The 14,896-nt window shown below is 42.4% G+C and overlaps 1 protein-coding gene across 1 annotated transcript in view; it reads right to left on the bottom strand.

The window, feature by feature from the left end:
* Positions 1-7,444: 7,444 nt before the first annotated feature.
* Positions 7,445-14,896, bottom strand: part of SPHK2 (sphingosine kinase 2) — a 32,555-nt gene continuing 25,103 nt past the window's right edge. The window contains exons 5-6 of the mRNA XM_032236724.1: positions 14,181-14,296; positions 7,445-10,773 (exon numbers count right to left, since the gene is read on the bottom strand). Coding sequence (XP_032092615.1) covers positions 9,759-10,773; positions 14,181-14,296 — 1,131 coding nt within the window. The 3' untranslated portion in view covers positions 7,445-9,758. The remainder of the gene's footprint in view (positions 10,774-14,180; positions 14,297-14,896) is intronic.

Below are 14,896 nucleotides of genomic sequence, written 5' to 3'. Positions count from 1 at the left end.
TTAAGTATTTCCCACCCACTCTTGGTTTGACAGAAAACTCTACCAACATGGACTCTCTACATTGCCAATCTCTATGTTGTGTCTGCTGCCTCTGTTCCCAGTCACTGCAGCCACCTGGAAAACCACCAAGATCCTAGGTGACTAATGCAGTTCGCTTAACTGGGGGATATCTCTGGATAGAGCTGGACTCAGAAGGAACAGGCTGCTATAAAGCTGGAACAGTTGAGGACAGCCTCAGCTTGGTCACTCATGGGCTGGGGAGATGAAGAAACTTGACGAGAACATAGTAGGAAGAAGCAGATTGCCAGTGCTGGTCTATGTTGTGCTTGGGTTAAGGACTTTTAGGAACGACAGCTATGATTTCATAGTAACTGTGGTCATGGCTTAAAAATAATATGTGTGCCATAATGATTTGCTAACGGTTGACCTGGAATATGAGACTCAGCTAGCAGGTTCAGATTACAAGGAAGCAAATTTAGGCTAAACATTAGGAAGAACTTCCATCTGGCCTGGATAAGAGAATAAAGACTCTAGAAGTTGTCAGAGGACTGGTTCTAAGTCACTTAACTGAATAACAGAGTTGGAAGGGGCCTTGGAGGTCTTCTAGTCCAACCCGCTGCTCAAGCAGGAGACCCTATACCATTTCAGACAAATGGTTCTCCAGTCTCTTCTTAAAAACCTCCAGTGTTGGAGCACTCACAACTTCTGGAAGCAAATCAACCTACCGATTAATCGTTTCTGTCAGGAAATGTCTCCTTAGTTCTAAGTTTGTCCTCTCCTTATTTTCCTTGATTTTTTTTCAGTGTTGTTGCAATGTTGGTCGCTAAACAAATGGTTGTTGAGGGCTACCTATATTATTTCTTAGCCAAGCCCCCGGAGAATGTTGCCATCTGAAGTGAAGCAAGTACCCCTCTGTTCTGCTAACCTCCCAGTCAGCACAAGAAGACAAGGACCAGGGCTTCATGCTATTGCTTTTATTGCATAGGATGTTTTTGCTTTGCTGTTGTTTTACCGAGTTGCAGAATATTCACTTTAAACATGATTTAGCTGACAGGCAACACAGTAGGGGCAGCTAGAAACAAAATGTTTAAACTCTACAACACATTCAGAGGGATAAACATCCCAAATTACTCCCCTCTCCCATTTTCTCCAGTTGTTAGGTGCCAAGGAAAAGATTCCCATAGCTGGAGGATCATAAAGGTGCCATGGCTAGAAAGGAAGGGGGGGGGGAGAGATGAGACTAGAAAGCCTTTATTACAGTTGATGACTGTCTAGGAAGGAGACAGAATAAGGCAGGAGGAACAAACAGGCAAGGCTGAAATGCATTCATGGAGAAAAATAAGTAGATGCTGTGGAAAGAGAGAATTATGCCTTGTAATTAAGATGGGTCTACCCTAATGGGACCATTTTCTGCATTTTTACAGTGAAGGTTTTACAGAGAAGGACCAGAAACACACAAAAAAACAGCATTTGCTAATGGAAGGGGATGCATTGATGCCATTCTCTCACCGTTTCTAAAGCAGCTTGGTACACAATTCTTGGCATTTTCAAAAGTTGGCCAAGCCACCTGGGAGCCGGAAAAACTTCTATGGCTTTTTCCCAGATAATGCAAACAAAAAAACCTTAATACAAAACAGCCAATTTAAATGTCTGACCTAGAAAAACATTACAACCCATGAAGAAATAAGCAACCACTCCACTAAAAACATGCAATAAGTGGAGCTTGCCAAACCCAGCTGGAAGTTTTATACTGAGGAAGTGAGATCATTACTGAAAAACCTTTTTTTCAACTTCACCCTTTGGATTGCTGGACCTCAAGCCCTTGAGTTTATATTGCAGGCAGGAAAAAAAAAAACCCAACCAGGGGCACCCTTTGCAACTGATGGGATCTGAATGTTGGCTAAAATTTGTAAGCCAAAACTAGCACTTAAAATCGAGCTACAAACTAAACAGCTGCAATGCGGAGGTTTTGTTTTCAGATTGCCTCTAAACAAGAATTATAGTCATCTAATCTCAGTGGGAGCATTGCATTCCAGAACCTAAGCAAAAAGGCCTTTTACCAATTGGGAGTCATATGGGCAAAAAATAAACCTCTTTTGGGCAATACTAAGCAGACAGAATTGCATCAGAAAAGCAAGCTCTTTCCGCTGTTGAAAGGGTGAGATATGAGAATAAGAATGTGTCCATTTGCACCATTTATGAAACCTCGGCAAACAAAGAGGTACAAGCCAAGTTTTAATTCACACAAATATAAATGAAAATGACACTGTTGGTGTGGAAATGTTTCCTAGGAATGGTAATGGGATTACAAGAAGAGAAAACAAAATTTCAAATGTCATCTACTGAGACAACTGAAAGGAGCAAAGGGCACTTATCCACAAAAACTACATTTTCGAGCATTTCTACATTTCTATAAACATAACATTCCAGCAGCTGTCAACAGAGTTTGGGTTTCAGCTATTATATTCTTTTTACACTGTCTTCTATTCCAACTGCAAAGTATAATATAACATGCTATGCATTTGGCTACCCATTTAATCTGTATTTTCCCTTTTTTCCCAGGGGAGGGGAGATGAAAAGTTATTTTTAAGTGGTCTCCTGCTCCTCCTCCCCATTTTTTCAACTTTGCTTAATTTCAGCAACGCTGAAACACAAATCACTGTGTGGGTTACACCAAAGCTGTGGTGTGTGCGATAAACATGAATACCACCCAAGTAGTGGGACAGGCTGGAATAATTTGGAAAAGGAGGCAAATAATTTTTAAAAAACCCACAGAAAATCAGTTTGGTACAGTGATTAAAACACAGGCTAGAAACTGGGAGATTGTTAAATTCTGCCTTAGCCACAAAGCCAGCTGGGTAACTTTGGTCAGTCACAGTCTCTCAGCCCCAGGAAGGAAGCAATGACAAACCACTTCTGAAAAATCTTGCCAAACTTGTAGGCAACCTCTGAAAACCCAACACAATTGAACAGAAGAAAAAATATAGCCAAGGCAGGAAACATACTTAATATTTTTGCCTATTTTTCCCAAATATCCACCATGTGAGGTGTGTTGGGCTGAGATAGTAATTGGCCCAAAATCATGCCTAAGGTGGGACTAGAATTCAGTCTTCTGGTGATTGGCCCAAAGTCACTCAGTTGGCTTTCATGCCTGAGCCAGACCCATATGATGTCCCTCTCACTAAAAAAATAACAATCCCACAAACCTCCTATAAAATTAATGAGACAGAAAAAAAAAAGTGAGTCGCAGAGTTTACAAAGTCAAATAACGAAATAATGAATCGGGATTTAATTCTTTCCCGTATAATAGAGCCAAGATCATTCTTTCTACATAATTGTTTTATCACGTCTGCTAAATAATTCTATGTTGTTGAACAATGGATCGCTCAAGTCTTTGTAACTATGTTTTTCTTAATGAATTAACATTTCCTTCAAATTACCAGGATGAAAACAAACAATTCACTGGCAGAATTGATAAGGATTCTTTACAGAAGCTCAACTAGTAATAAACAGGTTTAAATGTGCAATGTAAATAAGTCTTCAGTTCTGTAAAGTAAAGGTTTTTAATCAAATAATTAATAAATTATAAATAAGCCTTCAGATGATGCCCTACCCCAGGGGTCAGCAAACTGCAGCTCTGGAGCCACATGTGGCTCTTTCCTCCCTCTGCTTGTGGCTCCATCACCGGTCGGTGCCACAATTTTGAGAGGAGCTTCCGGGGGGGGAGGGGGGAGAAGCACAGTGCGCCAGGAGAAGACTCTATGGTAAGGGGAGGGTTTTCCAGTTTTCTCCACAATTGTTAGGGCTTTCGGTTATGACAGGTAGAGGAAAAAATACGCCATGCTAGGAGGAGACTCTATGGTGGGGGAACTGAACCGCTTAGGACTTTTGTGGCTCACGGTGTTTTCTTTTCTGTGGGAAACGGGTCCAAATGGCTCTTTTCGTGTTTAGGTTTACTGACCCCTGCCCTACCCCATTACCAATTGCGTGTGTTGCAGGATATTTACAAAATATATGTCACATTTTTGCCATTACTCCAAACTTCTGAAACTGCCAAGCAACGTGAATAAGCTCCATACTGCCGGTGTACCAATTTCAAATGGCCTAGAAGGGATTGGTCTCTGGGAAAAGAATTTGGCCACGAAAACAAACGTTAGAAAGTAAGAGAAAGAGGGCTCAACAAGAAAGCGAAAGGGCGTTTAAAATGAAAGAAAGGGATTATTGAAGAGGAAAGAAGGAAGGAAGGAAGGAAGGAAGGAAGGGGATGGAAGACATGGAGGGAGGAAGGGAAGAAGGGAGGGAGGGAGGAAGGGAAGGAGGGAGGGAGGAAAATAGGGTTTCACTGTAAAACCTTGCTTAAAATTAGCTTTCTTGGGAAGCTAAAATTTACAGCAAATCCCAGACAAAGATACACAGCATTACCTGTTATAATCTTTATTCTGAACTGGACTCTTACCCCGTCCCTAGACCAAGGTAGGAGGGACTTATAAGGCTAGCAGCAAAAAGAAAGGCATCTTCTCACATTCTAGACTTCCACAAAAATGTTAATTAGGTGAGAGCAAGTACCAGCACCCAAACACAGATATATATAAAGAGGAAAAAGTGAGGAAAGAGGGGGGGGAAATGAATTTGGCAATTCTACTGGCTTTAAAATCAGTTAAGCAATCCAAGAATTACTCCTATGTGCATATATAAGTAACAAGCTGTTAGGCTTAGAATCCAGAAAAAAAGAGAGATCCCTTAATGATCTTTCATGCCACCAGTGCCAAAAATACTCCTGAAGAGGTTAGAGCAGAAATATTCATGTTAATGCAGAAGAAGAAGCAGAGCTGGATTTTTAAGATACCTGCCAGAGCCCATAACCCCAAAGAGGCCCATCCTTCAAAGCTCCCTGGCCCTCTTGCCCAGCTTTGCCACATGGACAAACAAAACGAGCACAGGAAGCGCTCCATTCTTCAGGAAAATTGTGAAGAAGGGCAAACCCAATCAAGATGTCTTGACCAAAACACTTTCTCTTTTTCTCCAAAACACTGCCAGAAAAGCTTCATGTTCAACCTCAGCTTGGAGGCAAGTAGTGCAGCGCGCGAGGGGAGGAAGCGTGGGTGGGAGTTGTGCACGCATGCGCATGTGGGGGCATGCTTTGCCAGCATACATGTGCCATCACATTTTTGGCACCCAACAACGAAAAGGTGAGCCATCACTGCTTTAGGGGAAGTAGATTGTATGTTCCACACCAGTGTTTCTCAAATCTTGCCAACTTGGTTGGACTTCAACTCCCAGAATTCTCTCTTTTGACTGGGGAATATAGGAAGTAGAAGTCCACATGACTTCACACTTCTAAGGTTGAGAACCACTCTCCAGATCTGTCCCCAACCTCTCCACATTGATGGGAGAGATTTCTAGTGATGGTGCAACCACATTTGGAAGAGCTACAACCTTCTCTGAAATCAAGAATCCCATGAATATAATTGTGTAACTCAATTCAGCTAGTAGCTGCACACCCATTTCAGATATTTCTCCAACAAGAAAGGATGGGGATGAAGGGGCCGAACACCAGCACCCTAATATTCCCAAAACAGTTTTTACAAATACTTCATGGTAACTATCCAACCCCTCGAATTCATAGCCAGGCTCAAGATAAGAAACTTTTGTGCATTGTGCAATATTACTTATGAGCATCAGTTCAGTTGTTAAAGAGGAACAAGCAGCGGAGTGACTTAATAGGCTGCCCATGAGGTTAGCAACAACTATAGTCTTTAAAAATGGGAGAAGAGGGGTTTCATCCTTGGGAAGGACATGCTCCAATTTGTCACCTGGAGTGCAGCAGCAGTGACTTCTGCCATCATGTTCCCAATGCCATATTTTTTGGGGACATAATTTGAGGATCTCTCTCTCTATATGGTCCAGGAAAGAGAGGGATTCAGGCTTGCATTAATCCTTTCTTTCCCCTTGCACCAAGCAGAAAATCAAAGCATCAATTAGGATGCAATTTGAAAAGCAGGAATTTGTGATGGCATTCAGAAATGGAATACATGGGTAGTCCTCGACTTATAACCAATCACTTAGCGACTGCTTGAAGTCACAACAGAGCTCGAAGAAACTAGTTGCAATCCAGATCTCAAGTTCTAACATCTGCCCCCCTGCCCGAAGATCATGTGACTGTATTATGGGCACTTACAACCAGCCTGCATTTAGTCATTTGCATCATCCTGCGGCCATGTGACCACAAGTTATATTATATTTGCTGAAAACCAACCTTTATTTCTAGCTTCTGGCAAAAACAAAAACCAACTAGCCATAGCAAACAATGGCTTTGCTTAAAACCATGGCATTCTCTTAACCTCCACCAAAAACAATTGTCTGTGATCATGTGGTAATCCAATTTATGACCATTACAACTGGAATTGAGGGCTCAATTACAGTCCTAAATCCAGGACTACCTGTATGGATCATTCTCCACCCTGGAAACTCCATATTTTGCTAGGTTTGCTTCAGTTTCAGCAAGCACTTCCTAAAATTGAGGAAGGTATTTTGTCCCTACTGCTGTTGCCAACATTTAACAAAGAACACCCCCCCCCCTCTACATTTGATAAATGGATCCAAATTTACTTTCTGCTCCTACTTGCTCCCCAGTAGTATCAGGATGCTTGTTACTAGGGATGGGTTGCTGGGGGTTTGGGAAAACCTCTAGCTAAGATTCTGTGCAGTTTGGAGAACCCCCAAATCCCACTCTTGGCTGGCCCTCCCCTCCCCTCCCAGGAGCCCCCACATGGCCCATTTTGGATGTAGGTAAGTGCAGGGCATGCGTAGAGGTTTGGGAGGGCAAAAAACGGGCCTACCAGAAGTTCGGAAAGGCCGTAAATGGGCATGTTTCCAGCCTCCAGACCCTGGGGAGGCCGTTTTTGCTCTCCTGGAGGCTTGAGAAAAGCATCCAGAGCCCGGGGAGGGCAAAAATGTTTCTCCCCTGCTGTGGTGCAGGAGGCCGGCTAGGCCACACTCACCATGGCCACGCCCACTCAGTGCAGAGAACCCCTTGCTAAAATTTTTGAAGCCTACCTGTGCTTGTAACTGAGGCAAGTACAAAGTCACACTATCAATACTCCATGTTGGTAGGGGTGGGGAATAGAAATTAACTCCTGAGAATAAAGGCTGAACCGGGAACACTGAGTCTTGAAAAGACAAGATGGAGGTCTCTTCAAATGCCTGAGAGTATCGCACAGTAGAAAAGTCAAGACCAGCTTGCCTCTCATTTCAGTCTGCAGGACATGGGGTTAATAGGTCTACGCTACGAGGAAGCAGATTTCAATTCAACGAGAGAAAAAGGATTCTTAACAACAAGAGTTAAACAGTATTGAAGCTCATGACTAAGGAAGGTGATGGCTTTTCGTTGCTAGATACTTTCACCGTTATATAGCTTCCTATCTGGGATATTTTAATTTGGATTTTTTTTGAACTATGGAAGGATTGAACTTGGGAGACCTAAATGCCTAGGTTTCTATGATCTGGTTAATGAAATACATCCCAAGGTATCAGCTTCTGGCCTTGTCCCCTTGTTTTTATGGGCCAGATCCTGTGCTTTCATAACTACCCCCTTTCTTTACTCTTGTCATCTTTTTTGCCCATTCAATCCTCTTCTTGCGACTCTCTGAGAAGACAAGGCAGACCACAAAAGGAACAGCCATCACTACTGGCTGCTTCTTCACTCATGTGCTTTCTTCCAGCTTGGAGCTTGATGACAGAGCGGAGAAAGGTCGGAGCAATAGGACATGTCCGAATTTGTATGGTAGATGTCCCAAAACGTCCACACGAAGGAGAAAGCCTCGTGCCTTCGCATTTATCTTTCCCAATGTTCATAGAATAACCCACGGTCAAGTCAGTGAAGGCCAAAGGTTAACTCCTGGTATATTTATGTCCACGCAGTTTTCTTGGAAACATAGTAAAAGTAGTTTGCTGTTTTCCTCCCAGGTTCAGGATGTTTTTTCCAGTTATCTTACAATTTTGGCTTTCTAAGGGGGCCTCTCACTGAAGAATTAATCAGGCACTCCTGCTCAGCTTTTTGAGATCAGCCAGTTTCTACTAAACTTGCCATAGAACCTGAAGCCACTTGAGAGCCAGTCTTAAGCAATCACTTGCTCTAGGGATTATCACTGTATGAACCTGGGAAAAGTTGGGCAAGGGAGATGTTAACCAACTTGATCTCCTGGTTTGAAATTAGTTACAACAGAGAAAGGGAGAGGGAGAACACATATTATAAGCATTGTCTCATATACAGACACTTATCTATTACAGTTTTTGGATCTTTTAATTTCTTGTTAGCCCCCACATAGTGGGGAAGGGAAAAGCAGCCACCTTAGCATAATTTTCCCACAAGAAAAATCCAGTTACATTCATCCAGTGTATTCCTAAAATGAAGCCATCTTCAAGTCATGATATGAAAGGGAGATGTTACTTCAAGCTCCCTCTAGCATACCCTAAGCGGGTTAGAAACCAACAATTGTAGGTCTCAGAAAACAGGGTTCTCTTCCTTTCCTTATATGGCTTTGGTCATCCATGGAGAGGAAGAATAGCAGGACCACCCAAGCGCAACCCCCTGTAAACCAGGAGAGAAGACAAAACAATTGGCCGTAATTAATGCATCTGAACAAAACAGAGAACAAAACACTCCAACAAACAAGCAAGTTATCCGGTACATTCAACGTCCAATTTCAGGTGCATTTCCCTGGCCTGCATTTAGGCTGGGAAGCCAGGGGAAAACTGTAGTGTTCAAATATTTTATCTTGGCCCCAGCCCATATGACCAGCAATCAAGGATGGGTTTTGTAGTCCATCAGTATTTGGAGGGACCTAAATTTCCCAACTCCGGTTTATATGGAGGGTAGGTAGCCTATCAAGTGCATGTCAACAGTGCAACCATCAGGGCCTCTAAATGAGTCTGCCTTGCTCAGTCTCCCTCCTCTAGGCCTTATGAAATGTGAGCAAAAGAAGGCTAAGACCTTGGAATAGGAAGGAGACTGACTTGGCCATTTGGGGAAAGGGGACAGAGGAATCCCGTATCACCAGTGGAACCTAAAGTTTTGCTTAAATGCAAAGTCCAGTGTTTTAAATCAAGTGCTGAAAAATCAGGCTAATTTCAGTTCCAAGGACTAAAGTACAGAGGGAGCTTTAGTGTTCAATTCTTCTGGGACTTCTTCAGCCAAACCACCATCCCGGCCCTACAACTTTAAATAAAGATTTTTGAGGGACTGGCAAAAATATAGGGCAGATAGATGGCTGCTCACTGCCTCCAATCTTCAATAGTGAGAAAGGCTATTGCCAAGGTGCCTCTAAGTCCTACAGGAAGAGGTAACTTAGCGTTGGAAAAGTATGACAGAAAGAAATGATGGGTGGAATGATGGAAACCCCGGGTGGATAATTGAGGCATTAAAAATACATATAAGGGTTCTACATTTGTATTCCACCTCACTCAAACCAACAGATTGGGAACCCGGTGGCTTCTGAGTGATGGAAAATCTTGAGGCAGCCTGTCCAGGTACTGAGTTGAAAGAAGGAAGTCATCCTTCATATTATTGCATCTCTTGGAAAGCAATGGTTAAAACACTCTAGATGCATTAATTAGGATATACGATGTGTGCGCTCAAATGCCTAGAAGGGTAATGAGTCATTTTAAGCAGCTTGCCCTCTAGTGGTTGGAGAACAGATAGAAGGAAACACACGTCAAATTAGAACCGTTAGTCTCTGTAAGAGAATTAACACAACCTGTCAGAAGGTAGTCACCTTAGACCGGTTGATCCCAGTAACTAAGTTGGCAATCCCATGATGGATTTGTCCCTGAATGGGTCCATATTCCACCCTTTCACCATCAATGGTGATGATTCCCTTGTGAGTGAGAGGCTCTATTCGGAAAGCTCGGACGGGGAGGTGCGTAAAATAAGGATTCTCGTGGTCAATATGAGTGCCTTTCTCCATAGCTAAGAAGAGGCGAAGCATGGTTGCCCGGGAGACGCCTGCCCTGACAAAGCAAAGATGGATAAGACCATCATTAAAGCCAGCAGTGGGCATGGTGAAGAGGTCTGCCCCTAAGTGAGTTTGGTAAATGGCCAATACCAGTACAAAATCATCCTCCACCGTCACCCAGGATTTGGGCACCGGTTGTTCAAGAGGGGCCAGAAAGTCATCCAAAGGGCCATGCATTTGCCGGGCAGAAGGCAACCGGTTTGGTAGAACTTTGGGCAGATCAGCAGGCTGGGACTCCTTGTCTACCGTCACTTCTGACAGGCTTTCAAAACTGAAGTTGGATGCTTGGAAGCTGGAAGAAGGCGGGGAGCTGGGTGAGGGAGTGGGCTCCTCCGCTGACTCCATCTCACGGTAGCAGAAGGATTGGCGCTCCTCGCAAAGGCCCATATCGGAAACCGTGCGGTGGAGGGGCAGGCGTTGGAAGGGAAGGCTCCCATTGGCGGCTACGGTGATGCTGCGCAAAATCGGCCGATGAGTTGCACAACCAAGAGCAGGAAGGTAAGAGAGCCGGCCACGGTAAATGTTGAGGGAAGCCAGGCGAACCATGGTCCCTAAGGTGAACCGGGCTGGGCCCATGTGCCGATACTTCTCACTTTCGATATCCACATCTGAAATGAAGCCCCAGGCCACACTCAGGAAAGAGAAGACACGGGTTCCTGATGTGGTGGTGATGGAGACCAGGTCCAAGGGAGAAACTGCCCCATGGCAGAGAAGAAGAGTGCAGTTTGTCAGCAGCTCCTGGCCCAAGACCTGCTCAAACCTGGCCAATAGGGACAAAAACAAACAAACAGAGACAGAATAATGAAAACTGCTCAGAGTCACTTGCCAAGTGGATGGCAATCCAACCCATCAATCTTCATCTCTTTGGAGGGGCAAAAAGGGCAGGGCAGCCTCAGTGAATAAGCATTCAGAAACAATATATAAGTAATCATCAACGTACAACTACCATGGGCCCCAACCTTTCTGTTGCTAAGGGAGAAACTTGTTAAGTTAATTTTGCCCCATTTTACGACCGTTCTTGCCACAGTTATTAAGTGAATCACTGTCGTTGTTAAGTAACTAAGAAGGTTGTTCAGTGAATCTGCTTCCCCGTTGAATTTGCTTGTCAGAAGGTCGCAAAAGGTGATCAAATGACCCAGGGGATACTGAGACCGCCTTAAGTATGAGTCAGTTGCCAAGCATCTGAATTATGAATGCGTGATCATGGGGAGGATGCTGCAATGGTCATGTGAAAAACAGTCACAAGTCACTTTTTCCCAGTAACTCTGAACAGTCATTAATTGAACGGTTGTAAGTTGAGGACTACCTGTGAAGGAAATCTACTTTACCTGCAAATTTAGGAAACAAACTACCATATTTCTTGGAGTATAAGACACATCTTTTTCCACCAAAAAGAAGTTGAAAATCTGGGTGCATCTGAATACAGCATTTGTGGCCTCCTGAAACCCCGCCCCCTTTGCAAAAATGGCTGTGCATAGCCTTTAGGAGGCTTGTAGAGTGCCCTAGGGGGCTGGGGAGGGCAGAAATGAACAAAAAAGGGGCCGTTTTTTGCTCATTTGGGGGGGGCGCCCCCAGGAGCACTCTACAAGCCTCCTAAAGGCTATACATGGCCTTTTTTTGACAAAAAATGGGCCGTTTTTGGGAGGTCTGCAGAGAGCAAAAACTTTTTTTTTTTAAACTGCCTCTTCAAAATCTTGGTGCGTGTTATACGTCGGTGCGTTTTATACTCCGAAAAATATGGTAGGTGGACAATCATTTGTCCTTGGGGTTTTAACTTTGTTTTTATCTTCTGGAGGGCTGCCTGCAGACATGGCAATGGTCACTGACCGACATAATTAAGCATTTGTCACCATATTTGATTCAGATGATATACAGGTAGTCTCGACTTACAACAGTTCATTTAGTGACCGTTCAAAGTTACAATGGCAATGAAAAAAGTGACTTATGACTGTTTTTCACACTTACGACCTTTGTAGCATCCCCATGATCATGTGATAAAATTTTAGATGCTTGGCAACTGGTTCATACTTATGACTGTTGCGATGTCATGACCTTCTGATAAGAGAAGTCAATGGGGAAGCCAGATTCACTTAAGAACCACGTCAATAACTTATCAACTGCAGAGATTCATTTAACAACTGTTGTAAAGGTCATAAAATGGGGCAAAACTCACTTAGCAAATGTCTCACTTAACAACAAAATTATGAGGCTCAGTTGTGGTCGTAAGTCGAAGACTGCCTGTATCAATTGCTGATACATATATATCCCTATGGGGAGAGAAATCTGCCTTGAACTGTTCATTCCTGTCTCGTATGCACTGGGAGGTTGCTATTATTATTTATTAGTAAACAAGAGATTTTCAAAATTCTAGATCTCAGAAACAATTGCCATGTGTATGTGCTGAAAAGGAATAAGTTCTTAAGCACAAGGTCTTCCTTTGGCAGGGGGCACTTAAGGCTGTATGAGCTTTTTCCATTCAAAACTACTGGAATAATTTTTACTGTAAACTACCTGGAGTAACTTAATTAAGATGAATTATGTAAAAATGTAATAAATAAATAAACACATGGAGGTTAGGACCAACGTTTTCATCCTTTTTGGCTTGAGAGAAGAATTGAATAAATAACAAGGGAAAAGTGAAAATGTTAAATTCTTATAAAGAGACTTAACCCATCTAACTTTTGTCCTCTTTTTCAAAGTTTTAAAAAAGGAAAAATTACTTATTCTTATCTAAATCCTAAGTACGGAATGAAAGCTCAACTTCTGGTAACACTTTTTCTTGGTTACATTTCAGAAGTGGGATGTTATTGTCTTCATCCTGGATCCTCTTTGAACATTCTAACCTTCAGCCCTGCTATTTCTTAGCAATCTCCCATCCAAATAGGAGCCAGGCCTGACCCTGCTTAGCTAATGATCCTAGACATAATCAGCCAGGTATTACTCACTGTCAAGATCCTTACGGTTATTAGGAGTGTGAAACATGGGTCGAGCTTTGCAAGACAGAAACTTAGTAAATGGTTACTATGTTCATTACCCCATACCACAAAGCAGGTCAATTGACATACGTAAGTGCTCCTCTCTGCCACAGTAAATGCAAATGTATCTTCTCAAACAGGCCACTTTTATCTAATTAATTACAGGACTAATTTCAAAGCAATATCCTGCAAGCTTTGCTTGTGAATTGCAGGCACACAGAAGCTGAAAGTTATTATTTGTGTAGGAAGGGTGAAGACACTCTGTGCATGTTCCCCGATACTTTTGCATGGTTTAGTTTCATCTATCCAAGGACTGAACCTTATAGAACACAAAATTCAATGTTGCCACTATACTTGTGCATTTGGTTTTTCTTGCCTAAATGTAGAACCTTACTTTTCTCACCACTGAATTTCATTTTGTTAGATAGCATCCAATGTTCAAGTGTGTCAAGATTCTTCTGTATCTTAAGCCTATCTTCTGGAGTGTTGGCTATTCCTGCCAGCTTGGTGTTGTCTGCATCTACCCCACTCATCCAAATGATTGATGAAGATACTGAAGACTACTAGGCCTAAGACAGAGTCTTGGGTGTGAGTGGAGAAAATATCCATTGGAAAGTTGCAGGTAATAGGCCTAGGAGTGAGCTTGCAGGCCTCACTGAACCAAAGTTTTAAACTAACATAATTGCAAAATGTACCAGACTAATATTTCTAATGTGCTGACTTGTGTCTGCATTTTCTGCAAAGTTTGTACTTGATATGGATATATTTAGAGCAGGAAGAATAAGATGATCGGAAATGAGGAACTGAAAGTAACAAGTGTCTGAGAACTTCAAATGTACACAGATATTTGCAGAGAGTGATGGTCAGTAAGACAGAACAAGGAAGTAAGTTGTGAAATGCGTGCAGTAAAGTATAAAAAGAATGTCTTGGGAAGAGTTCAGGGCCACTGGCTGTAGCTAATCCTTGCTGGATTCAGCTATGACAGTGGAACTTATTGCAATAAATTGCTAATCTAAGTAATGCTATGTTTGCTATTCATGTTAAAAATTGCTCATGAAACAATAAACCTCTGATCTTAAAGTAAGATTTATTACTTGTGTTGCTTATGGTTTCCCTTTATTTTATATATAGAGATATTTTTATAACCTTGGGTATCCCACTGCCTATTTTTTAGCGAGACTTCCTCACTTACCCAGCACTACAATTAATAGCAGCTGCCACAGCATTCCCAGATCCGCAGGGAAGAATCCCAAGAGGCATTTTAACTGCTTCCTCCCAGTCAGGACGTTCCATCAAACCGTTAATAACCTGAAAGGAAAGCAGAGAAGGGTGAATACAGGTAGTCCTCGACTTATGACTGGTCACTTAGTGACTGTTCGAAACTATGACCTATCTAGGGTTACTTATGATCCAGATTCAAAGTTATAATGGTTGTTCCTCCTCCACACAACCACACTTTGGGCACTTAGCAAATCTGGGCCAAACTCACAGTCATTTGCAGTGCCCTCTGGTTCACATTACATTTTACAAACCTTTTGTGAAAACAGGTATTTACTTCTGGTTTTCTGCAAAACCAGCCCATAACAAACCCATTCAGACTTCATGAAAAAGTTCATAAAATTGTGTGATCGTCATAACTTACAACCATAATGAGTATGTTTCCATTAATTCAAGGATTATCTGCACTTCTAACGTGCAGCTCTTCATCCAAAAGCCAGAGCAGCCCATTCAAGCAATCGGAAATCTCACACACTTGTTTAATCTCACACACTCTTTAAATGTTCTTCCAAAGAATCCTAAATTTTACAAAAAAAAATTGGTAAAACAAACAAACAAACAAACAAACAAACAAACAAACAAACAAACAAACACCCTTTGCTCAACCAACAAGATTCCAAAAAGCAATGT

Source organism: Thamnophis elegans, chromosome Z (assembly GCF_009769535.1).
Source record: "Thamnophis elegans isolate rThaEle1 chromosome Z, rThaEle1.pri, whole genome shotgun sequence".
NCBI lineage: Eukaryota > Metazoa > Chordata > Lepidosauria > Squamata > Colubridae > Thamnophis > Thamnophis elegans.
Note: the sequence above shows the minus strand (reverse complement) of the source record. Positions and strands in the feature narration are given on the sequence as shown.